The sequence below is a fragment of the Staurois parvus genome, unplaced genomic scaffold (genome assembly GCF_062004578.1).
Source record: "Staurois parvus isolate SC_StPar_1 unplaced genomic scaffold, SC_StPar_1.0 ptg000376l, whole genome shotgun sequence".
Lineage (NCBI taxonomy): Eukaryota > Metazoa > Chordata > Amphibia > Anura > Ranidae > Staurois > Staurois parvus.
The window spans coordinates 2,019,671-2,044,881 of record NW_028318172.1 but is presented as its reverse complement, the minus strand read 5'-3'; the positions used below and the strand labels follow the sequence as shown (position 1 = coordinate 2,044,881).

The 25,211-nt window shown below is 41.5% G+C and overlaps 1 protein-coding gene across 1 annotated transcript in view; it reads left to right on the top strand.

The window, feature by feature from the left end:
* The window catches only part of LOC149456093 (uncharacterized), a 37,868-nt gene extending 12,952 nt beyond the window's left edge, over positions 1–24,916 (top strand). The window contains exon 2 of the mRNA XM_089685475.1: positions 12,167–24,916. Within this exon, the coding sequence (XP_089541601.1) occupies positions 12,335–13,795 (1,461 nt within the window). The 5' untranslated portion in view covers positions 12,167–12,334 and the 3' untranslated portion in view covers positions 13,796–24,916. The remainder of the gene's footprint in view (positions 1–12,166) is intronic.
* The last annotated feature ends 295 nt before the right edge of the window (positions 24,917–25,211 follow it).

The following is a 25,211-nucleotide window of genomic DNA, read 5'->3' as shown; positions in this document are numbered from 1 at the left end:
TTTCGAATAAAACAGAATAGAATAAGACAATAGAATAGAAAAGAATAAAGTAAAACAAAAAGAAGAGAATAGAATAGAAAATATTAGAATAGAAAAGAATATAACAGTCTTCCAAAATTCAAATAGAATAGAACCAGCTATTCTTCACCATGAATTCAGATTTATATATTTTCTATTCAAATTGGAATACTTCAGATCCATTGGAAAAATGTTGAATCTAGTCAAAAACGAATAAACAAAACAAATTTAACAAAATTAGTAACTTAATGAATCAATCTGAAACAAATTTTTTCATTTTGCACATGTCTAGGCACATTTAGCAGATCATAACATTTGTTGACTATTGCACTAAGCTCTATTTTCCACAGATTGTAGTAAATGCCAGTATTACATGTGAGACAAATGGACCAATGGTTCTTTATTTATTACAGGTGCTCATATAGCGCTTTACATATGTATTGTATTAGTCCCTGCCCTCAAGGAGCTTACAGTCTAAGGTCCCTAACTCACATTCACACATTCATTCATACTAGAGCCAATTTTGACAGGATCCAATTAACTTACCAGCAAGTCTTTGGAGTGTGGAAGGAAACCCACATAGGCACAGGAAGGACATGCAAACTCCAGGCAGGTAGTGGCATGGCTGGGATTTGAACCGACAGCTCTAGACGTGCTAATCACAGTCACTGTACTGCCTTGCTGGTGAACAATTTTATTTTTTAGAGAACATCTATAGCTTTTTTTCTGAAATATTGTCACTAAAAGAAATGTCACTGACATTCGCTTATTATTTATATGATGTACTAATATTTCATATGTCTGGTTCTGTTTTTTTTTCTTTAAATTCTTTTCAAACTCTATTACAGCAAAGTGAACAGTTACAAAAGTAATTTCAGGACAGCACACAGATCAAACGTGTGCATACAACTAGATCGAAAGCATGACTTAAAAAAAAAAACAGCAATAGGGAGGGGAAATGGAAGAGGAAGGGATATGGGACAGCTGCCATGGTCTCCCACCCTGGGGGGCTGTCTACGTATGTGTTTCCGTGGATCCAGAGTCCCTATAAATTGGTTCTGTGTTATTTTTTAATGTGACCTTATGAGCTGACTTAATTTGTAGTAAGTGATTGTTAGTTACTGTATATTATGTTTGTAAAATCTAGCAGATTGGCAGATAATGAGGATATATTGAGGATACAGAAATTTCGCAGGGACATTCAAATTTCCACAGATGTAGGTTTTATTCATATTATTATTTAAATTCTGCAATGATATACAAGCAGGGTAACAAAGATGGCATGTTCATTACTGTAAGCACAATCTAGTAATCAAATGTAGACTGTAATGAAAATGTTGGCATACTATATATGTATACTAATTTTAATGTGAACTTCAACACCTCCAATAAAGGCTTGAAGTTGTAATAAATGCCAGGCCAATGATTCCCAATTTCTGTCTTGAATCCAGAAGGTTTTTTTCTTTCACTTTCTCATGACATTCATAGTTACATAGTTATTCTGGCTGAAAAAAAGACAAAAATCCATCCAGTTCAACAAAAACAAAAAAAGTTATAATCCTACACCCACAGTTGATTCAGAGGAAGGCAAAAAAACAGCAAAGCATGATCCAATTTGCTCCTGCAGGGGAAAAAAATCCTCCCTGATCACCCGAGAGGCACTTGGATATTCCCTGGATTATTTTTACTTATAAATGTTAGTAACCAGTTATATTCTGTGTATCCAAGAAAGAATCCAGGCCTTTTTTAAAACAATCCACTGAGCTGGCCAGAACCAACTCTTGGAGTCTATTCCACATTTTCACAGATCTTACTGTGAAGAAACCTTTCCGTGTTTGGAGAATAAATTTATTTTCCTCCAGATGTAAAGAGTGCTCCCCTGTCCTCTGTGATGACCTCAGGGTGAATAACTCTACACCGAGTTCACTATATGAACCACTGATGTATTTATACATGTTGATCATATCCCCGCTTAATATACTCTTCTCAAGAGAGAATAAATTCATTTCCTCTAATCTTTCCTCATAGCTGAGCTCCTCAATGCCTCTTATCAGTTTGGTTGCCCTTCTCTGTATTTTCATGCTCACTGGGGAGGTGTAGCTTGAAGCTTGTGGGCTCTGTTACAAAGTTGACCTGGTACCCCCCCGTCCACTCTCCGTTTCCACTGTGTGCCAAGATACTCCAAGTGGCTAAGGAGTTATTTCATGTTTTATTTACATATTGAGTGGGTAATTCAAAAGATTTGTAAGCAGCTGCCCAGATCAGCTTAATGCAAATGGGTGCAGCTTGTACGTTTGGATATGGAGAGAATGTCACCATCCATTGCTGCCCCTGGAATGACGTGGTAATTTTTCCTATTTAATAGCATGCAACAACAGCCCTGAAGAAGGGAGAGTCTTTTCTCCTGAAACGCGTTGGCTTGATGTACTTGTTACTCTCAATAAATGCTTCCTAATCTACCATCAAAAGTGCATTCTTTTGGACATCGAGCACTCCTTTTCTACTATTGCAACCATCTAAAAGGGGAAGTTCTGCTTTAAGTCCTCCTCCCCTGCCACATTTGGCATGTATTTTTTTTTTCGTGGGGGGGGCGGGGTAGCAGATACCTCGTTTTGACCGAGTATTCCCACGGTGCTCCCATGCACAATGGGCAGCCAGCTATGAAGCCAAAAGCTGTGTAGCCAGCTGCTCACAGTTACAGTGGGGATCGAAAGTTTGGGCACCCCAGCTAAAAATTTGTATTAATGTGCATAAAGAAGCCAAGTAAAGATGGAAAAATCTCCAAAAGGCATCAAATTACAGATTAGACATTCTTATAATATGTCAACAAAAGTTAGATTTTATTTCCATCATTTACACTTTCAAAATAACAGAAAACAAAAAAATGCAAAAGTTTGGGCACCCTGCAGAATTTATAGCATACACTGCCCCCTTTGCCAAGCTGAGACCTGCCAGTGTCATGGATTGTTCTCAATCATCGTCTGGGAAGACCAGGTGATGTCAATCTCAAAGGTTTTAAATGCCCAGACTCATCTGACCTTGCCCCAACAATCAGCACCATGGGTTCTTCTAAGCAGTTGTCTAGAAAACTGAAACTGAAAATAGTTGACGCTCACAAAGCTGGAGAAGGCTATAAGAAGATAGCAAAGCGTTTTCAGATGTCAATATCCTCTGTTCGGAATGTAATTAAGAAATGGCAGTCATCAGGAACAGTGGAAGTTAAAGCAAGATCTGGAAGACCAAGAAAAATATCAGACAGAACAACTCGCAGGATTGTGAGAAAAACAATTCAAAACCCACGTTTGACTGCACGATCCCTCCAGAAAGATCTGGCAGACACTGGAGTTGTGGTACACTATTCCACTATAAAGAGATACTTGTACAAATATGGTCTTCATGGAAGAGTCATCAGAAGAAAACCTCTTCTACGTCCTCACCACAAAAATCATCGTTTGAACTTTGCAAATGAACATATAGACAAGCCTGATGCATTTTGGAAACAAGTTCTGTGGACCGATGAGGTTAAAATTGAACTTTTTGGCCGGAATGAGCAAAGGTACGTTTGGAGAAGAAGGGGCACAGAATTTAATGAAATTAAATTAAATTTAATTTAATGTAACCTCAGGGTTAGTGAAGAACCAGCCTATTTGAGGATGGCGCTGGATCCCTGGACAGGTAAGTGTCCTGTTATTACATTCAGATCTTAGTAATGAGATCAGACAAAATGAAATCATTAAACACTATGAATGGAACATAAACACAACTACATACTCAAGGTACAAATCATAAGTGTACTTTTAAATATTTAAACTCTCTTTTAGTTTTGAATAGAGCAGGAAAAATACGCTATTGCCACCAGCAGTGATTGTGTGAAATAAACCCAACAGGCTTGTTATACTGAAGTCGATCCATCCTTTGCAGGAAACATCTATTCCCTGTGCACATTCTCCAGATTATTTTTCTCTAAAATGATCAGCTTTGTTCTTCCCCCCCCACCCAGTCACCACGGCATCTTTCTCAATCAAAGGTGGCGGGCTTGGGAAGGAGGGAAGGTTGCAACAACACCTATTGGTCCAGTAGGTAGCAGGAGGCGGATTGGCTGTAACTGTGTAGTTAACTCTTCTGTTTCTCGTCATGCTGGTCGGTGATTCCTCTATGGTGTCAGGGCTCCGGGAATGACCAGAGGTGTGTGGACCGACACAGGGAAACACAGACTTCAGGTATAGCGTGTAAACAAGATAATTTATTAAGGCAACACAAACATAAACGCAGTGCAACAAACCAAACCCAAACTAACACAAATACATACAACAAGGTGAAACAAACCCAAACCTAAACTGATATATATATGTATATATATATGGAGCACAACGTAGTCAGGCGGGCCGGGTCGGTAGCTAACAGGCAAACGGTACCTGGAGCGAGTGTAAGAGTGGTCAGGAATAGCCGAGGTCAGGACAGGCGGAGTTGGTTCAGAGTCAGGATCAAAGCAGGATCAGGCAGGAAGCAGACAGGATGCAGGTACAGGGGCTCATGGGAAACATACACCAAGGCACTGATCACAGGCCTGGTCCTGCTTAAATACACCTCCTGCAATCAGCCTCCGGTGATGGCCTGATTGCAGGAGTGAGATTCTGGCTGCTGAGAGCACCCGCTGGCCAGCCTTGGTACTGCAGCCCACAAGGGAGGTGAGTCCCACCACCATTGGCGAGTCCATTCCTGACATATGGGTTGAGGCTGATTTTCCTTCCTGCTGCTTCTAGTCAGTGCCTATGAATGCTATAGAATTCTTCCTCTCTGCTGCTCACATCTCTGCCACAGGTCTCCTCATTTCCTGAACTCTGGACATTGCTCACCACTCAACCTGCCCTGTCACATTTTGTCACTGGGGAAAAGTAAACACAGAGGGCCCGGCAGGCCAAAAGCCCAGCCCCGTATCCCATGACTACACCGACACAAAGCATCATAGGAAGTGTAGTCCATCCCCCGCCACAGCGCCTGCCCTGTCTGCAGGAAATTACAACTCCCGGCTGGCCTGGGCCCTCTGAGTTTACATTTCCCCACTGACATAGTGTGACAGGATTAATGTGACACGGAGGCCGCATGGGCCCCTTGGAGCAGGGACAGGGTTGCAATTGTGACCCTGTAGCTACGCCAGTGACTCACAGTTTGGTAATCTTGTGATCATTTGGATGTATAGCAGTTTGTAGGTGGTGTGGGACCTGGATTACCACCAAGACACAAATAGGTTTAGCTAGAATTCTGGGACTACTGTTTGGGCAAGCTGATTTTTTTGGAGTGTATGTCAGGTGCTTGTAAGTGAATTTGCTGAGTATGTCGTTGAATGTACAGTATCTTCTTTCTATATTTAGTATGTTCATGACTCTGAAATTTCATTAAAGATTTGAGATCTTGCATATGAGTATTATGTAGTGTAGTGATTAGCCCAGATCTGTGTACTTCTTGCAGTCTTCCTAAGGTGTTTAAATCTGCTGTGTTTAGAGCAGGGTTCTCAACCTGGAGTATGCATACCCCCTGCAGTGCCCCCCCATGATAGAAGTACGGGGTAAAGTTCCTCATACTAGCTGTCTCTTTTTTAAAACCGTGCGGCTCCACCCACACGGCCATGTCATTCATCCACAGTGTTCTGTGACTTAATTAACTACAAGTCCCAACAGCCTTAGCGACTGTCAGCTTGTAGTGCTCAATGAACTACCACGGCGCTGTGGAGCACTGTGGTAGTTCATTGAATCTTCCTGTCAGTATATCTGCTTGCCTGTACATCCTGTACTGACAGGTCTGCAGGAGACCTGCAGGGCACCAGTGACCTGCTGATTGCCGCTGCAATGCTTTACAGGGTCCTGCAACCAGAAATATTAAATGCACACTTTTTTACCTGCAAAAAAATGTGCATTTATTATTTTTGGTCAAAATGTGAACTTATCCCTTAGGAGGTCATTGGAAAAAAGTGTATTAGGGGCTTTTGTGGCAATGGGGTGTTGGGGATTTTAATTAGACTGTGGAGGAATCTGGCAGCCATGGTTTCTGGCACTAGGTCTGTAGTTCTAGCAGCTGGAACCCCTGTCATTCTATTGTTCCCTGGAGGAGTGATATGCCTCCACCTCTCCTAAGTGCTGCCTTTGTTTTTTGGGCTTGAAGAGGAAGTGGCACAGGACAGATATTGTGCATTTATTGAAAAAGCATTTATGCAATTAACATCTGTGAATTGATGTTTGTGGGAGTTCATTTAAGAGTCCTGAGCCCTGAGTCAGTATCCAGAGTCGTGTGTCTATGATCCTGAACGCTGTGTCCTTAGTTTAAAATCAGCATCCTGATTCCAATGTCCTGAAGCTATTTTCCAGAGTCCAGTGTCCAAAGTCCATTTTTCTGAGTTCAGAGTCCTGTGTCCAGTTTCCTGACTCCTGTTTTCAAAGTGTTGAGTCCTCTGTCCTGATTCCAGTGTTCTGTGCCCTGACTCCATTGTACTGAGTTCTGAGTCCAATGTCCAGAGTACTGAGTAGAGTCTCATGTCCTGCATCCAAAATCCTGAGTCGAGGAGAGGAGTCCTGAGTCCTGGCTTCTGGGCTTGCTGGCGGGGCAGAGTCTGGAGAGGAGCCAAGACAGACTGTTCCTTCCGGAGTCAGTGATTATCAGAACTCCATGCAGAGCATAGGTGGGTATATGCTGAGAAGACAGCAGAACAAAAATGAGCATGTGCTGGGGAAAACACCTGCCATATTTACCAATACTATACGTGGCTGTTCTCGTTTGCACAGAAATGCGAGCATGTTCACTCAAACCTGCTGCTGGGACTGGCGACAAACACCCTATATAAGGACAATGACTGCACTCAGAGTTTGCTGAATAATCTTCAGCTACCAGTACTCCTTGTTCCTATATTCCTTGGACCTCCTGTTACTGACACAGCTTGTCTCTGCTTCCTGATTTTGACCCCAGCTTGCTATAAGGACTCTGCCCTGCCCAACTGTGCATGACTCTATCCTTCCCCCTGAATACTCTGCTGTCTGCTCCTTCTGATTCCTGTGTATACCCTTGGCTATTGTTCCTTATCACGCTCCTGCCCACTCTCTGGCTTGCCTCTCTGAGTATGCCCTCAGTTTACATCCTGACTATATTTCTCAGTCCAGTCCTGCCTATCTGACCATGCCACCACCTCAGGTGCCATCTTGCTTGTGGCCTCTGAATTGGTCCTGCTGCATCTCCAAGGGCAACAGAGGTCCTGCCATAGTCCTGACAGATCAGCTGACAACTATCCGGTGGACTCTGCTGCCAGCAACCGCCAACAGAGCTACCTAAAAGGCACCTGTGCTTCTTTAGGCCTTGCACTCCCTGTTCTGACCCTTAGGGGATCTTAGCACTCAGCCACAAGGGAAGCCTTCACGTCAAGTAGGCCTCCAACCAGGTATGTGACAGTGGATGACACTACATGGTATAATATGGTACTGTATGGCTGTGGAATGTAGTTGTATATCTGTGGTGTGCCAAAAATTTAGGCATTTTGGTTTATGCTGCAACTGTTAAAAAAGGTTTTTGGCATGGCTACTAATGCAGCTGCATACCAATCTTCAAACGGTATTCCTTAAGATTGGGATCTGAATACTGGGTGGGGGGCCTGTTCAAAGGTGTCTGTATCCTAATCTGCCTGTCACAGTCTTACCTGCAGATTTCTTAACTCCTTGCTGCAGTGGTTCTGCTAGATCTGTGATTTCTTTCACATGCTGCTGGTTTCATCTATGGCTGTCACCTGCTCTACTGTGGATTTAAATCATTTTCCTTTGTAGGATCACATTCCAGTTGCTTCCCTATATATACAGTGCTCAGCATAAATGAGTACACCCTAACAGAATTGTCAGAAAACCTTTACTTTCCTTTCAGAATCAACATTTTCTATGGGACACTATAGTACAAAATACTCCCACAAATGCGGGTGATTGATTGCAAACAAGATTTGTTAATTTGCAGACACATAAAACTATTTTTCCTAACAAATTCATTCAAGACCATGTTGAAAAACTGAATACACCCCAATGAAAGTCTTTGGAGCAAAGCTAAATTTTGGACAACAAAATCCGAATTAATAAGAATTCAACTACAGGTAAGTCTAATTATTCATTAAACAGGTGTCCAGCAGGCAGTTCTTCTTCTTATTATTATTATACAGTATTTATATAGTGCCAACAGTTCGCTCAGTGCTGTAAATTACAATGGGGGACAATACATGAGACAGTACAATAGCAATACAGTGCGATACACGAGGGGTTCGAGGGCCCTGCTCCTTGGAGCTTACAATCTAGGAGGGAGGAGATAGTGGTACGGGAGGAAAAGCTGTAGGGGATGGAGTGGTAGGAAGAGTGGAGGAAATCGGCAGTTAGCAGAGGGTGGGGTAGGCTTCCCTGAAGAGGTGGGTTTTTAGGGTGCGCCTAAAGGAGAGGAGAGGGGGTGATAGTCTGATGGATTGGGATAGGGAGTTCCAGAGGATGGGTGATAGCCTGGAGAAGTCCTGGAGGTGGGCATGAGAGGAGGATATCAGGGAACTAGAGAGAAGGAGGTCTTGTGAAGAGCGGAGAGTGGGTTTTGGGTGGTATTTGGATATCAGGTCGGTGATGTAGTTTGGGGCAGAATTATGGACAGCTTTGTACATCAGTATTAGCAGTTTGAATTTGATCCGTTGGGCAATCGGAAGCCAGTGGAGGGATTGGCAGAGGGGGTGGCGGAAACTGAGCGGTTGGTAAGCTGGATGAGTCTGGCTGCCGTATTCAGGATCGACTGAAGTGGGGATAGCCTGTTGTAAGGCAGGCCAGTGAGCAGGGAGTTGCAGTAATCGAGTCGTGATATGATGAGGGAGTGGATGAGCTGCTTAGTAGTATCTGGGGTTAGGAATGGGCGTATTTTGGCGATGTTGCGGAGGTGGAGTCTGCATGAGTTTGTTAGCTATTGGACTTGGGGCTGGAAGGATAGATTGGAGTCTAGTATGACACCAAGTACTCTGGCTTGCGGGGTGGGCTTGATCATGGCATGGTTGGACGTGATGAAGAAGTCAGTGTGGGGGGTGTGCGGGCTGGGGGGAAGACTAGGAGCTTGGTTTTGGAGAGGTTCAGTTTAAGAAAGTGGAGTGACATCCACTCTGATATGTCGTTCAGTAGGCTGGTGATTCGGGCGGAGATTGAAGGGGTGAGGCGTGGGGTCGAGAGATAGATTTGCGTGTCGTCGGCATAGAGGTGGTAGTTGAAGCCGTGAAAGTGTATCAGTTGGCCAAGGGAGGAGGTGTAGATGGAGAAGAGAAGGGGCCCGAGGACAGAGCCTTGAGGGACTCTAACAGAGAGGGGGAGTGGGGGCGAGGTGGTAGTGTTATAGGTAATGCTGAAGGAGCGTTGTGATAGGTAGGATGAGAGCCAGGAGAGAGCGGAGTCTCTAAGGCCAGGGGAGTGTAGTTTCTTGAGGAGGAGGGGGTGGTCGACTGTGTCGAACGCCGCAGAGAGGTCGAGGAGTAGTAGCACTGAGTAGTGGCCATTATCTTTGGCGGTTAGCAGGTTGTTTGTGAGTTTGAGTAAGGCGGTTTCGGTGGAGTGTAGGGGACGGAGGCCGGACTGTAGCGGGTCGAGGAGGTTGTTGTCATTGAGGTGGGAGCTTAGGCGAGTATAGACTAAGCGCTCAAGGAGTTTGGATGTAAATGGCAGCAGGGAGATGGGTCTAAGGTTGTTCGGGTCGGTGGGGTCCAGGGAGGGCTTTTTAAGTATGGGAGTGATGTGTGCGTGCTTCAGAGGGAATGTGCCAGAAGAGAGGGAGAGATTAAAGATGTGTGTGAGGGAGCGTAGGATGGAGGAGGAGGGAGATCGTAGGAGTTGTGAGGGGACAGGGTCGAGGGGGCAGGTGGTGAGGAGGGCTTCAGAGAAGACCTTGGTGACCTCCTCAGTGGTGGTGGGGTCAAAGGAGTGGAGTGTTGAGGGTGCTACTGTGTGAGGGATGTTCGATGGGGTTAGATGGATGTTAGATGGGATGGAGGTCTGAACAGTGGTGAGGCCAAGGGGGAGGGATGTTGAGGGGGTTGCTGTGTGAGAGTACGTAGGTGGGGTAGAGGTCTGAGCAGCAAAGATGTCCCTGCGAATAGTGTCAATCTTAGGCAGTTGATTATAAAAGGGCGTTACTTAACAAAAATAAAACCCCTTCCTGTTTCATGCTGTCAGCAATAGCACCACATGGAAGAGAAATGTCACAAGGCCTGAGAAAGAAAATAATTTCTTTACACAAGAAAGGTGAAGACTACAAGAAGATCATCAAAACTTTACTTATCAGTCAATATACTGTAAAAAGAACACTGCAAAAGTGATACAAAAATGTAATAAAGATGGAACTGTAACCATCTCACAGAGACATCTAGGCTGTCCATGGTAGTTAACACCTCAACAGGAGCATCTTCTGATGAGAAGGGTTGAAGAAAATCACCATGCAAGCTCACTGCAGTTAGCTAAAGAAGTAGAAAGCCAAACTGGGGTGATTGTTTCTAGTGGCACAATGCGGCGTACACTGCAGAGAAATGGCATGTATGGGTGTCTTCCATGAAGGAAGCCTCTCCTAAAGCCCATGCACAAAAAAGCCTGCCTAGAATTTGCCAGGGCTCATTCTGAGAAGAAGACTACTGGGACTCTGTACTGAGTGATGGGACCAAGATAAATGTTTTTGAAACTGGTGGCTTCAAAACTGTATGGCGTCACAAAGGTGAGGAGTACAAAGAAAAATGCATGGTGCCTACAGTGAAACATGGTGGTGGCAGTGTCCTTTGGGGCTGCATGAGTGCTGCCAGTGTCGGGGAGCTGCGTTTCATTGATGATATCATGAATTCACAGATGTACTGCTCTGTATTGAAAGAGAAGATGCTACCATCACTCCATTCCCTTGGTCGTTATGCACTTTTCCAACATGACAATGATCCAAAACACACATCTAAGGCCACTGTTGCATTTCTGAAGAAGAACAGGGTTAAAGTGATTCGGTGGCCAAGTATGTTTCCTGATCTGAACCCAATCGAACACCTATGGGGAATTCTGAAGAGACAAGTTGAGCATCACTCTCCATCCAACATCCAGGCTCTAAAAGAGGTCGTCCTTGAACAGAAAAAGATAGATGTTGCAAACTTGTTCATTCCATGCCTAGAAGACTTCGTGATGTCCTTACAAATTATGAAGGTCATACATAATACTAGATGTAGTAGTTTTTGTTGCGGGGTGTATTCATTTTTGCATCAATTAATTTTATTAAAACTGAAGATTTTGTAATCTAAGTTATATTATTAACCTTACTTTCATGTAATGAACTAAACAATGTTCTATAAAACTGTTTTGTAAAAATTTTGGAAACTGGTCTTGTGTTCATTGAGATATGGATTAAAATGTTACTTTTCAAACGGGGTGTACTCATTTATGCTGAGCACTGTACATATGTGCTCAATTCAGTTCGCCTTACCTAAGCAACTTCACAGTTCTCTGAGCTTCTGTTTTCTTTCTAATATGTGTATTTGTGTCTGACTTCCTGTGTATTGACCCCGGAATCGTCTTCTGTTTGTGCTTGTCTGCCGCCTGCCCTGACCTCGATTTGTTTCCTGTTTCCTCTTCTGTCTCCTGCCATCTGTATTCTGTACATGAAATTGGTCTCTGTATCATCAGCTGGGTGTACCTGAGGGCTGGTTCCAACTTTCTGGCAAGTCCATTCCCAGCATCAGGGGCCCTGGTGAAGAAGCAGGCTGGGGATTAGACTCTGTGCTCTGGGGAACCCTGGGTTGGTATTCTACAAGGGCTCACTACCACAGAAACCTGACACTGCCAGGTTGTATTTGTGAACCTCAGGCCTGTTTTCCTGTTTATGACGTGGCCTTTGGTCAACATCAGTCTATCTTCTCGTCATTGGTCTTCACTACTTTTGGTTTTATCCAATTTATGCAACCAGCCCTGATATCCAGCTTGTCCTAACCTTGTCTTTGCTTCACATTTTGGTACCTTATTCCAGTCCTGCCTAAACTGTTTGCTGTCCACATAGGAAATACTGAAGGTCACATGATAGTTTCTATCTGAAGGACAATATATTCGTAGTCATGTGCAACATTGATTGACTTTCTCATTTTGTTTTCTTCCAGAGTGACCCAAGCCTCACCTATTTTTGGTGCATAGCCCTCTGAACAAATACAGACTATCTGCATTGTCCAGCTACAGGATATATGTATTGCCTGACAACAGGATGCGCATACCAGAGGACTATTTCCAATGTCCTACTGTCTAGCAACATTTAACATTTATCAGAAAAAATGGATACAAATTCAAATTATCCACCAGCATCCCTACCTCAAGAACAAATCAAATCAGAATCATGGGAAACAGTCCTATCACAGTCACAAAAGAAGAAAATGAAATTAAAGAATATGCATGATTATGTCATAAAGAGTGATAAAACTGAAACATTTTTGCACCATGTACAAACCAAGCATCAACTACCTAAAGAAGCATGTCCATCAGAAAAGCATAAAAATAAACTACCAGTAAAGAATATGCAATGTCAACCCATAAAGGTGAATGATTATTCAGTAGATTTCATACCCCAGGACAAAAAAAACCCAAACACTGAAAGTAAACCTGACCATACCACCCAGAGCTATCTGCATGAAGCAGGAAAAAGTGCTCTTGATGTTCTAGGCAAAAAGAAAAAAACAACATTTTTGCACCATGTGCAAACCAAGCATCAGCTACCTAAAGAAGCATGTCCATCAGGAAAGCATAAAAATAAACTACCAGTAAAGAATATGCAATGTCAACCCATAAAGGTGAATGATTATTCAGTAGATTTCATACCCCAGGACAAAAAAAACCCAAACACTGAAAGTAAACCTGACCATACCACCCAGAGCTATCTGCATGAAGCAGGAAAAAGTGCTCTTGATGTTCTAGGCAAAAAGAAAAAAACAACATTTTTGCACCATGTGCAAACCAAGCATCAGCTACCTAAAGAAGCATGTCCATCAGGAAAGCATAAAAATAAACTACCAGTAAAGAATATGCAATGTCAACCTGTAAAGGTGAATGATTATTCAGTAGTTTTCATACCCCAGGACAAAAAAAACACAGACACTGAAACTCTCTTCCAAAAATGTTGTTCTTTAGAGCATGAGGAGATTCCAATAGCCTCCTGTAAGTTATGTGGAGCCCTTGATGGGCATGAGAAGGAGATAGAAGATTTGCAAACACTTCTTAAGGAAACACAGGAAGACGCAGAAAATAGAGCCCGTAGATATAACCTTAGGGTCAGAGGTTTACCAGAATCTATTACAGATCTACAAGGTACCATAACAGAGTTTTTTCAAGAACTTGCACCACATATTCCAGTTGAATGTCTGAAATTCAATCAAATACATCGGGAACTGTCCTGTCAAACACCTGACAGCTGCCCCAGAGATGTCATTATCCAATTGCATTTCTACTGCGCAAAAAAACATTTACAACAAGCAGCACGTGCAAAACCGGAACTAATGTTCCAAACTCATCGTCTGCAACTATTCAATGACATCTCCCCATTAACAATTGCAAAGCGCAGAGACTTCAAACCTTACCTGCAAGTTCTACAGTCACATGGTGTGCAGTATCGCTGGGGTTTCCCATTTAAACTTTATTTTACACACCAAGCTCGCCAATTTCAAGCTTTCACTACCTCAGATCTACGGAAATGCTTCCAAGAGCTTGGCTTTGAATTGCCCCAAATACCAACATTGTTCTAAGATTCTAAGCTCTAGGACCCCTCCTGTACCCTCTACAATCCAGCCAGTCCTGCCACAATAGCAGCTTTCATCTGTTGATGTCTGTGGTTCTCAACCACTTTGCAAACTGAAAGCAAGGATCTTCCAGAAGATTCCAAATGGATGAGTATTCTATATACTTTAACTGAATTTTGCTCTACACCTTCTTTATTTCCTTACACTTAGATTAGCTTTCTATTCAGGTTCACTGCATTTTTTACCATGTTGGTCTGTTGCACTAATATATCCTGAGGCTCTTCCTCATTTATGGAACATTTTTTCAGACTGTATGTAATGGTTTCCAGTAAATACAGTATACCTGTTTGATCCATTACCCGAGATGTGTTTTAAATGCTTTTTTTAAGTTATATGTGCATATGTGTTATTATTTCAAATAGCTACATAGTATATTACATATACGGAGTATGTGTATATATATTTTGTGGCAGGGCGAGGCCATGCCACCATGTACAATGGCAGTCAGGGCCAGGTTTTCTACAAAACAGGCATGCTAATGACACAGATTTGTGCCTGCTTTATCTTAAAGACAGGATTAGAGTTCAGGGCCCCACCCTCCCAAGGGGGTCAGTATGTGTTGGGAGCAGAGAGAGGTGCACATCTGCATTGTGCTGTCCATGACAGGACAGACAGAGGTCCGAGGCTGTGAAAGATGTAGCAGAAGGGAGCTGCAAGGAAATACAAAGTCAAGCTGACAAATGTACAGTGTTTTGTGCAGGAGCACTGTCACTGTGTGTTAGATGGTCTGGAGGACCAAGGCATAAGGCCTGAGCAGTAGAGCTGCAAAGAGAGCCAAGAGGCTTGATTATTGTTTGTTTGTTTTAAGGTGGAAACCCCTGCATGGGAATCTGTTTGATAAGAACTTTTGCTTTCTTTTAAATACAAGTAGGTAGGAAAAGCTCTGATACTTTGGGCGTGGAGTAAACTCACTGTTTTGTATTACCAATGAGCTACAAAACCTCCAAGTTGTCACTATTTATATACTATACTGGTTGGCTTTAGTAACATGGCCAAGTACCTTGTTTGAGAATTGCATTTAGAGGCTGTAGTGTCATATCTTTAAAAACACTTCATGTGTACAACCAGTGCTTAATACTAGGTTTAGTTATTCATGTGCCTTTCACTCCTTTTTGAACAATTTCCTATATTAGCTTTGTTATTTAAATTTTCCAAACACAATTTATGACTTTGGTTAATGTTATGTAGCTACTGTATTTTTTTTCTCCTCCAACCTGCTTTAACCCTGTGATTAGATGATACGATAGCTACTGGGGGAGTTGGTTGACAGTCATCCTTCTTTATGGTCTATTCAACAGCCTTGTTCCATTATCTTATTTATGTGATATTGAAATGAACAACCGTAATACCCTGCAATATATATATATCTTTTTTTTTTTTTCATTGTCCTTATAATTGGCTACTTTTTCCTCTAACCTTTATCCCTTCCCTTCCTACATTTATCCTTCCACCCCTACTCTCCTTTCCTTTTTTCACTGTACCAGCACATTCTATTATAGAGATATATAAAGTTTTTGCAGTTTTTGTAGACATGTTTTCACTTTTAAACATATATTTCTATGGATTACAGCTCATTCTAACACTATTGTGTAACACATCCCCTCATATAGTTGCGTATTTCTTTTTGAGCCCTCTAATGGTATTATATAATAATAATAATAATAATAAAAACTTAGTTTATATAGCACCTTTAAAGGTAGCTTCTCAAAGTGCTTTACAAAGAAAAACTTAAATACCCAGGAAGGAAAAAAGGAACAGTGCCATGAATGCTTGTCTAAACAGAAAAGTTTTTAGATTTGAATGAGTTTAGAGAAGATGACTCTCTGATGTTCTTTTGAAGTTAATTCCAGAGTTGTGGAGCATAGCGGGAGAGGGCTTTGTCTTCCATCAAGTGTAGGTGAGTAGGGGACACACACAAAAGACCAGATTTAGAGAAGAGGTGGTTATGCGGGAGGGAGTAAATTGATAAAAGCTCAGAGAGATAATGGGGTGGCAAGTCGTGAAGAGCCTTATACTGTAGGTGAGCAAGAGGATCTTAATGTCTATGCGAAACCTAACTGATAGCCAGTGCAAGGACTCCAGGATAGGGGTAATATGATCACTTGCAATATACCTAGTCGGGATTCTGGCTGCAGACTTTTGTACATATTGACATTGATTTTCTGTGGATTTAGATACACCAGCAAGTAGTGCATTGCAGTAGTCAAATTGGGAGAACACAAATGTATGGATCAACTTTTTAGCTACAGTGTATGATGGCATAGGACGCAGCCGAGCAATGTTTCTCATGTGGAAAAAAGATGTTCTGACAACATTTTGCACATGTGAATCAAAGGTTAAACTAACATAAAAAATCACCCCTAGATTTTTACATTTAGACTGAAGCTCAAATACAGTGCCATCTATAGGCTACTAGGACTGGCCTTACATAATTGATGGGGGGTGCCAATAAACATGACTTCAGTCTTGTCACAGTTTAATTGAAAGAAATTTTGGGCCATCAAAGTTTTTATATCACAAATACAATTAGATAGGAAAGAAGTAGAATTCCGGTTTAGTGTGGATGTATATCTGAGTGTCATCAGCATAGAAGTGATAATTGACCCCATGTAATATAAGCAGTTGCCCAAGTGGAAACATGTAAATGATAAAAAGTAAGGGACCCAAGATTGAGTCCTGAGGAACACTGTACTTGACTGGGCCAAATCAGACTGGAATCTGCCAAGAGAAACAAAGTGACAATGATCAGTAAGATATGACTTAATCCATTTCAGAGCCAATTCTGAAATTCCAAATATGGTTTCAAGGCAAGAGAGCAAAAGATTGTGGTCTACAGTATCAAAGGCAGAACTAAGATCCAGTAGAATAAGAATAATTAGAGAGCCGGAATCAGACGCTAACAGAAGGTCATTAACAGGGGCGGACTGACCATTTGGAAACTCGGGCACTGCCCGAGGGCCCGGGGGCAGTAGGGGGCCCCATAAGATGCCCCTGGTACCTTTTTCATAGGCTTTTTTGAGTTTGGGCCAGGACACAGGGGCCCCATGATCCCCTATTGCCCGGGGGCCCCATGAGTTGTCAGTCCGCCCCTGGTCATTAATGACTTTGACCAAGGCGGTTTCTGTGCTGTGCTGTGCAGTTGCTGAACACCAGATTTGAGGGCTTCAAATAGGCTGTTTAAAGTCAGGTGGTTATCTAACTGAGATATCACAGCCCGCTTAAGGATCTTGGCAAGGAAGGGTAAGTTAGATATGGGGCGAAAGTTTTTTAAATTGTCCAAAAAATTAAAGTGAATCAGCAAATTCACTTAAAAAATCTCTACAAGACTTGGGTGGTTGATAAACAGTAGCAATAACAGATGAATGGGGAATAGAGGTCTTGGGAACAGGGCATTCAAAGGAAGAGAAAAAGGATACATTAACAGGGGATTAAGTGTACTGCAAGCTGTAAATAACAATTATACCTCCACCTTTGCCCAAGAGATGTGGGAGGTCAAACAATCCATACCCCAGAGGGATGAGCTGGTTGAAAAGGATGGCATAATTTTGTTTGTGCCAGGTTTTACTTAACCACAGAAAATCCAACTTATCTACAATAAAGTTCAAAATAAGTAGAGCCTTGTTATTAGCAGAGTGCTGATCTGGACTTCCTTGGAGAATCTATGGGAATGAGAGTGGAGTTGGCATGTCAGTGAATGTAGACTTTTGAGGTTAGCACCAGTCTTGCAACCTTATGCTGATAAGCATGGATTGAGACAGCACAGGTACTTGAAGGGAGGAGATGGCATCCAGTGCCACAATGCATGTATCTCTTTCCAGTATTCTGGCAAAGGTCATATGCACCTTTAGCCAAGATCTAGTTCTGCTTTAGTTGCAGGAATTGCAGTGCAGTGTACCTGAGCAGCATGACTGAGAGGTCTGGGTACAGTAATGGAAAAATGTCCAGTTGTTCATAATGCATTGCAAGGAAATAGGTCTGATGCAGGGCAAGGAAAGAGGTCCAGTAATCCAAGAATGATTCGGAGGTGAGACAGCAGCATCAAACCAGCACAATCTAGGGCAGATTGTGAAACAGAGGTCCAGTGTAGGGCAAGAAAAGAGGTCCAGTGATCCGGGGGAAGATTCAGAGGTGAGTCAGAAGATTGTGAAACAGGGAGCAGTCACTTATTGTAACAGAACCAACCCAGACTGCACTTGAGTTTGTCCGTTAGAATACCGCTTCCTGTCCAAACACCGGCAACAGACACCACAGCCAACCGTACAAGACTAGACGACACCAGTCTTGAAGTAAACCAGGAGGTAGACTAGTTTATTTGAACACAGATGCAAGATATATACACTCAGGGGACCATCCCCCCTCCCTGCATAATGACACAGGGCGGGGTAATCTACATTTAGTAACAAGACACACACAGGTATTCAAACTTCACTCCAGCAGACAGTCTCATCAGGAGGGAGGGCTGCTGGAGACACCCCCCCCCCCCCACTAAGCTAATACACATAAACACATACATCCCATAATAGTTTGCTCCCAAACAATAGAACAATGGGATGCAGCCACATAACATTAAACAATCAGCAACCCCCCACCCCAATATTAGGACAGATCACCCTGTACCCCTAACAGGCACAGGGTGATTTACACATAAGAGGGATATGGGGAGCTGAGACAGGGGTCTCCCCACCTCTCCAAAGTGAGCTGGGTTCCATAGGCCCCCCACCCAAAGTGACTCCCGTCACACTTATAAAGAAACAATCCCAGAGAACCAAGAGATTGGAGAACTCAATCCAAGGAATCTAAACATTTGATAAATTAATCCTAGTAGTCAGAATTTAAGAAAAAAAAATAGTAAAAGTTGAGAAGAAAAAAATTTTAAACTGTAATTGGTGTGAGGAACAGCCAGCATTCCCTCCACAACCAAGAGGAGTGCTATTGAATTTGGCTCAAGTGGGTTCTTGCCCTGCCCCCCAACCCCCATATTAATACCAGTGTTATACTTTTAGTATGCGCTGCTGTCAGATCCTTTAGTGTGTCTTTAGACACACAACTCATATTTATAGCCTTACCGAAGATTTGCTTGTCTATTTTTCCTTGTTCATTTTCTTTCTCACCCTCTTGTTTCCCGGACACTTTCACTAAATTCCCTTTGTGCCTTCCCTATGTCCCTTAGGGTCAATTCTTATATGTTTATATTTCACAGCTTTTGTAATGGCTCCTAACTAGCTACCAATGAATGTTCAAGGCCTGAATTCACCCCATAAATGTGCCGAAGTCTTTTAATAGCTCAGAAAACACTGAGTGAACATAGCACATTTACAAAAGACTTGCTTATCTTCCTTTTCAAAACCAACATATTTTGATGTCAAATATCCCCACAGTTTTCAAGTCAATGCCTCTACAAAAGAGCAGGGCACATTGATTGTATTTCATAAAAATACCCCTACTGTAATTAGCAAATAGATGAACCTGAAGGTAGATACCTCTTCCTTCAAGGCACTTTACAGGATATGGAACTCATTATTCTCATGTGCTATGCTCCCAAAGTCAACCCTAGTTCCTTCCTGTCTCAAGTCTGCTTGCTATTGACATGTCATCAGAAAGAGCTTGTCATGTTAGGTGACTCACCTTTGATCTTGAATGTAAAACTAAGTAAGTTTTCTTCTGATTCAATACTTCTTTTCACAGACTTCAAAAGATTTAATAGATGCCCTAGTCAGGGCTGCTGATAAGGGGGTACTACTGCTCCACGTTCTTCTCTCCCTCCTGTCAGCTTTCACCTGCTGCAGGGGGGAGCTATAGTGCATTGGTTTCAATACATGGCACCCCAGCTGCCCCTCCTCTCAAAGTTCCCCTTTCTTCTGCTGCCTGATCCCTCCTATGTGCTTTCCTAAATCTCTCCTTTTAGGATGGAGAGTGGGGAAGGGTCCGGTAAATATGTAATTTACTAATCCCTTTCTTTTCTGGATGAACACAATGAGTGATCGGTAACGATCACTAACTGTCCTCATGCATAACTGAAGTATGGTAAACTGTGTTTACTATGCTTCATTTTGTGAAAGAACAAGACAGTGCAGGCATATTCCTATTCATTCATTCTGTGCAGTTGGGCTGCAGAGACATAGATTGAGGACTGTATCTCAAAAGTGAGACATCAGGGGTCTGTTTAGACTTCTATTGTTTCACCAAAGCAACCAACAGGGCTGTTAAAAAAAAATGTAAAAAACCATAAACAATAAAATTGTAAAAATAATAATACAAAATAAACTTATAAAAATAATTAACTGCTTCCCAACCGCCCTATAGAAGAAATACGTGATCTTGCATTTCCAGGTGGGGGGGAGGGGGGCGCGTGCCCTACCTGTGCCGCCAGTCACAGCCTCGGCTGTCAATCACCGGTGATTACCCGCCGGCCCCCGTTTCTTACCGAGCATCTCCGACGGGGAGGAAGACTGTTTGTTTACAAACAGTCTTCCTCCCTCTCAGCTCATGCACACTGCTTGGGATGTGTGTGCACAGCACAGCCATCCCAATCAGTGTGCTTACAGTGAAGCACACATCCCCCGTCCCTAGTAAAACGCTTCCTACATATAGTTAACCCTTTGATCACCACTTATGTTAACCTCTTCCTGCCCAATACCATTAGTACAGTGTCAGTGCTTTTTTTTTAGCACTGATCACTGTATTGGTGTCACTGGGGATGTCAGTGCCACCAAGTTTGTTCCCTTTCCCCCGTGTCAGAATGTCCGCTGCAGTCCTGCTAAAAGTCACTGATCGCTGCCATTACTAGTAGAAAAAAAAATCCCAGTATCTATACCGCCATTTGTAAACGCTTTAACTTTCACGTAAACCAATAAATTTACGCGTAATGGAATTTTTTTTAGCAAAGGCATGTAGCAGAATACATTTTGGCCTAAATTTATGACAAAATGTAATTTTTTTTTACTGGACTTGTTTAATAGCAAAAAGTCCAAAATATTGTTTTTTTTTCTCAAAATTGTCGGTCTTTTTTTTATAGTGCAAAAAATAAAAAATTAGATCAAATATCACCAACAGAAAGCTCAATTTGTGGGGAAAAAAGGACTTAAATATCATTTGGGTGCAGCGTTGCATGAGGGCGCAATTGTCAGTTAAAGTAACGCAGTCCCATAACACAAAAAAATGGCCTGGTCAGGAAGGGGGGTAAATCCTCAGGAGGGAAAATGGTTAAAAAACAAACTTGCAAAAAAATTTTTTAAATTGTAAAAAAATAATAAACATAAAAAACACATAATTAAGGGTTCATTCACAAGTGTTCTTTGGCCCATACAACTTGAATGAGTGGTTTGTGTGGCTGGAGTCACCTGTTACTCCATGGGGACACAGCTGCTGTATGAACACAACCACAGGTCATATTTATAACAGTCTGTGTTCAGGGCCATACACCTGTACCCACACGCCTGTCAAATTATGACCTGCGGCTGTGTTTGTACAGCTGCTGTGTCCCCAAAGCATAACATAGGCTGTCTGCACACAGCTCCAGCCACATAAAAAACACTGATTCACACTGTACAGGCCACATCACCCATGTGAATAAGCCCCAAGACCTCATTCACACACAGAGCCTTATTAGTTGTCTCAGTACAGTTTTAACTTTTACATTTAGTAGTCCGCTAATAATGATTTTAATGTATTTACAGTGTATTTTTTAGTGTATTTAATAGTGCCCTCTCAGGTAGGCTGTATGGGGCCCTGTGATTTTTTAACAGGATCCCTGGATGTGGTAGATATCTGGCTTGAATTCCACCCTCTAACCAAAGACTACTTTCATTACTTACATCCCCATAAATCTCATTCATGTACAGACCATGGTTTTCTCCAACAGGATCATTTGTTAGGACTTTCTGTGTCAATATTTTCAGTACCCTGGTCTGACCATGACCCCTCTTTATCTCCTCCATTCTACAGAGGCCTACTACCTCACCTTGGATTATGAATGATTCCTTACTGTCCTTAACACACATAGTTGAAGATCTTCAGTCCAAATTTAAAGACTTCATTGAATTAAATCACTCTTCAGGTATCTAAGCATCAACCGTTTAGGAGGCTTATAAAGCAGTGATGCACAGTCATATTGTACAAATTTCCTCCGAGCAGAAAAAAGAATTCATGCGTCTATCATTGCAATTACAGAAACCTCTACAAGAGGCGTAGGGCACTTTTAAATCTTCCCTACTACATTTAATCACAGAGCTCTTGACTAAGCACGCAATGAATTGAATCTGTCTCACCAATTTAGCAGAACGCCAATTATTTTGGCCCAAACAGAAATTCTATTCTAAAGGTAACAAAGCAGACTTCATGCTAGCGAATAGATTGAGAACATTTGCTCCTAAATATTCACTGGTTAGCACTAGACTTATTAGCTGCACAAGCAACCCTCTCTTGATACTTAAGGAATCTAAACATCATTGCTAGATTTTATACTCTGTCCCTTATGTTCTTCCTTCATTTTCTATCTTCCTTCATCTTTACAGTTTATTTGGAGCCCCTCTAGACCTCGGATCAGCAATATGTTATTCACCTTTAAAGCTGCAGAAGGTCTGGCAGTTCATAACATTTCAACAATACTCATTGGTCATAAATATAGCCCCTTTATCTTATTTGCATGTAAATTTCAAGGCCTCACTTAGCCTCACTAGACCGCATAAACTGCCACCTGGTTTCCCTAGCTCCTCTCCCTTGGAACATTTTTAGCAGGTTTAATCTCCAAACAATTCTTTAGAAGCACTGTTAAACCATTCCCATTTTTTTCACACAGAACAAAACCTAGACTTTCAGATTTTTATAACAATCAGACACACCATAGCTAGAGCCTGGGAAACTTCCTTCCTGAGTTTTGAGGCAGTAAAAAACAGAATAAATGATATAATGATAGGCATCAAATTAAACAGAGATCCTGTCTAATACTCATTCCATATTGCTCACTATCTGGCAACCTTTGACTTGTAACTCCCAGTCCCTGAGATTTCATGATTCTTTTGTCGTCCATTTAATCATATGCAGAACTGACCCCTTAAGACTCCCCCTTCTCCTTTTATTTACACCCATACCTTTTATTTCCAGCCCTACCAACCTTGCTATCTTTCTACTTCTACAGCTATTTGGTAATCCATGTTCTTCAGCAAAAATTCTGTGCCATTGTATGTCTGTTTTTTTTGTTTATACTGTTACTGCATAATTGTCATGATTGTATAACAACTATTTCTGTATTTGCCTATAGTTACTGTTGTTATTATGATTTTATGCACAATAAAACTTTTTGGTAAAGAAAATAGTAAAGAATAAACCCATACATTGTATTTTGGCAAGAGGTTTATTTAATTGCCTGGAAACTTGGAAAGCACCAAGAACACATTTCTTCTTCTAAAAAATAAAAAAAATAAAAAAAAGGGATGGCTAGATGAACACTCTAACGTGTGTATATTATTTAAATAAACTAGCAAAGTGTGACCAAACTTTGTACAGCTATTTTCAGAATGGTGTGATTTTTTTTTTCCAGGAACTTAACATGTACATTCTAGAGGAAAGAAGGGAAAGGGAAGACTTGATTGAAACCTTTAAATACATCAAGGGAGTGAATAAGGTTCAGGAGGGCAGTATTTTCAACATGAAACCAAAATCAAGAACACGGGGACATGACCTTAAACTAACTGGAAGAAAGTTCAAAACTAATCTGAGAAAGTACTATTTTACTGAAAGAGTAGTTGATGCTTGGAATAAAAGTTCATGAATATATGATCATAAAATATAAATGTTCCAAAAGTGACAATCGTGCTCTGGAGGTGATTGCTTCAAAGATATTCTGGTGCTCGTGCTGGTAGAAATAATAAAATTGCGCACTCACCAGATGCACAATTTTAATGTGCATATAAATATGGGTAAAGATGTCCTCTTAATGGGATCAGGGTAGAGTAGATGAAGGGCAATCCTCCCTCTGAAGGGTAGATGTTACAGCGGGCAATTTCAGGGTTTAGAGTTGATCCAATACAGTCAGAAGTCCCTTTCAGGGAATGGTGGATGTGGTATCCTGGGTAGACAGGAGATCCCCTCTCTGGATACTGGGATGGACCATAGATGGGCTTCCCGTGTAGTGTTCCCGACAAGTCAATGTATCCTGCGGCCTCCTCCACTCTCCGTTCATTTTATGATTTTATGATCATATATTCATGAACTTTTATTTATTTGATCTTAATAGCCATTTATATCTATATATGAGTTTTTAACACTGTACTACGATATTTTATCTTGGTTTTATCTGGTTTACCTACTGTGCTTAGCTGCTACTTATAGTGCGCTCACTTATTTTTATATACTGATGCTTGGAATAAACTTCCAGCAGAGGTAGTGAGCCAGTCAACAGTAAATAGCTTCAAAGATGCGTGGGACAAGCATAGATCTATACTCACACAAAAAAGTTAACAAAAAACTATTTTTAATCTAAAAATTGAGGGTGTGTGAACAGGCACAGACATCTATTATATTCCTTTATGATTATATAAAATTACTTCTTTCACGAGGGCTCTGCCAACAAATACTTTTATTCTGGTCACAGGCCAATAGGTTTTTTGATTTGGCCTTATGCGCAATGTCCTAAGATGTGCTTACTGGGGTTACCTCCATTCTAAAAAAAACTAATGAGACGACTATATTTTTATGCAAAAACATATTATTGACATGGAAATGTTGTTCTGCAGCGTCTTTTTCCTGAATGGAAAAACTGAATTAATACTGCCCTTCCTATATACTATCTTGCACATATAATTAGAGCTTCCCCTAAACAAGTTGGAAAAAATCTGGGGACATCATGGACAAGTTCTATTGCTTACTACTTAGGCCACTATGGGTAATCTGGGGGACTACATTATTACCTATGTATAATTTACTCTGCTGTATTGTACTCACCATGGCTATTTATCTTACTCTTACATTTCTGAAGGACAACAGTTTATGAAATCTATTATCTGCATTGTTATGTATTGTGCCTGTTTGTATACCTTAAACTCAATAAACAGCATCTTTAAAAAACCACATACCGTGTCTCTTCTGCAATTAAAAATCCTTTCAAAAAAGGAAAAATGGACATACTTAATTTATGAATTAAAATGACAAAGAAACACACTCAGAATAAAACAACCCCCACTAAAAACCCTTAAACAATCATGTTCAGGGACCTATAGGATATATCGTATTTTACATTTAAAAAAGTTTATCGTAAATTCCTACTGAGAGATCTCAGGAAAACAGGGACAGCGATAGAAGTTAGAAAGGTGGCCACAAAGAATATACATTTTCCAGAATGCTGGTTAGAAAGGTGGCCACAAAG